The 1891-nt window shown below is 39.2% G+C and overlaps 1 protein-coding gene across 1 annotated transcript; it reads left to right on the forward strand.

Moving 5' to 3' along the window:
• Positions 1-392: 392 nt before the first annotated feature.
• Positions 393-1676, forward strand: LOC307173161 (beta-1,4-galactosyltransferase galt-1-like; the record flags this gene model as incomplete). The annotated part of the gene is made up of 1 exon (XM_079896049.1): positions 393-1676. The coding sequence occupies one exon, from the start codon at positions 393-395 to the stop codon at positions 1674-1676; it is 1284 nt and encodes a 427-aa protein (XP_079752175.1).
• Positions 1677-1891: the final 215 nt, after the last annotated feature.

Raw genomic sequence — 1891 nt, forward strand, 5'->3', positions numbered from 1 at the left:
TTGATAAATGTCAAGTTTTGCTTGGAAACGGCCGTACACACAGTTTTCTGTCATATGTTCGTTTCTTAAATACATCCCATTATCTTTATATCTTTATTCATATTCTTTATGTATTTAAGTTAAGAAATCAGTCGGATGCACCTATGAAATGATCAATATATATAGTTGCATTGGTGAAAATAAAACTTTAAATGGATGTTGCTTAATTGACGCCCATTGTGATGCTCCTCCTGCAAATCAGCAGTATAACTTATGAGTTTTTTTGTTTGTTTTTTACAATCTGAGAATGTTGCATTGTTATTGACAAATTTCTTTGCTTTTTTTTTCTACAGATGGAAAAATGCAGATTTAAGGCACTTCTTTCACTATCATTTATTTTCATTGTTTTTGGCATGGTGGTTTTGGTGTGCATGGACAGTCCTACAAATTACATACACTACACTCATCCAAAAATAAGAGCTCCTCCGACAAATAACAAATTCAAAATCCCAGAGGGTTCAAATTCGATAACGCCCATCAATGGCTCAAAGCATTTCATGGTGTCTGCGTTTATCGACCACAGACTGGACGGGGTCATTCGAGTCATCAGCATAATCAACAGAAACAGTCTTCAGCCACTTTACTGTGTTTACTGCAGCACTGAACATGACTGCAGAACTGTTCAGACAGATGTCCAGATACACACAGATCATTTTAGCTTTCCGTTTGGTGCATCAGATGTGATTTGTAAAGGTAAACACATGCAAAATGCAACACGCGTCCTCATAACAGCTGACAAGAAAGATTCACTTGACCCCAAGATGGAGTATCTGCCAATTCGAAATAAAGTGGCAAGAGAGACTTTCAAGTTTAACTTCACGATTTGCATCTCCAACCTTTTTGGTGACTACAACAATGTACTGCAGTTTGCTCAAACTATGGAGATGTACAAGCTTCTGGGTGTACAGCATGTGGTCATTTATAAAACAACATGTGGACCAGACCTGGAAAAGCTCTTAAAACATTATGAAACAGAGGGGATACTGGAGATTGTTTCATGGCCTATCGACAAGTTTCTAAACCCGTCCTCAGGCTGGAACATCACGACGCACAAGGGCGATGTCCATTATTATGGTCAGATAGTAACACTCAACGAGTGCATTTACAGGCACATGTATCAATCCAGGTACGTTCTCCTGAACGATATTGATGAGATCATCATGCCATACAAACACACCAATTTACCATCTCTTATAGAGGATCTTCAGTCTGCTCATCCCAATGTTGGGGTGTTCCTCATAGAGAACCACATATTCCCCAAAACACAGTTTGAGGACAGTGGGAAGTTCAAACGAGCAGAATGGAATAATATTCCTGGTGTCAATATCATGGAGCACATTTACAGAGAACCTGATCGAAAGGACATTTACAATCGCAAAAAGATGATTGTCAACCCAAGGAAGGTGCAGCAAACCTCAGTGCATTCCACTTTGAAAGAAATTGGAGGTTGTTACCAGGTACCATTTAATGTATGTAGGATTGTTCATGTGAGAGACCCACTGCAGGGCAATCTTACCAAAGACCAACTGTTTGTAGACAAAAGAGTCTGGGACTTTGAGCAAGAACTGATACCGAACGTTGACCAGACGTTGAAGCTGTCTGGCCTTCCTGTAGGCCTATTGAAATGTTTTACTTAACCCTAAAACTGGCAATGTGATCTGGGTGTAACATAGTTTTTGGGGCGTAAGAATGATTTTTTCATCAAATCCTTTTATCATTTATCACAGCCTGGTCTGTCTTGAGTATGCTGGTCACATGATTTGTTTAAAATTTTTTGTGATTAATTAGTCAGCCTGACCTAAATCCAACATGGCTGCCAGTGGTGCAGGACATTCAGATTTTGAGATAAGTA

The sequence above is a fragment of the Squalius cephalus genome (genome assembly GCF_949319135.1).
Source record: "Squalius cephalus genome assembly, chromosome: 16".
Taxonomy (NCBI): Eukaryota; Metazoa; Chordata; class Actinopteri; order Cypriniformes; family Leuciscidae; genus Squalius; species Squalius cephalus.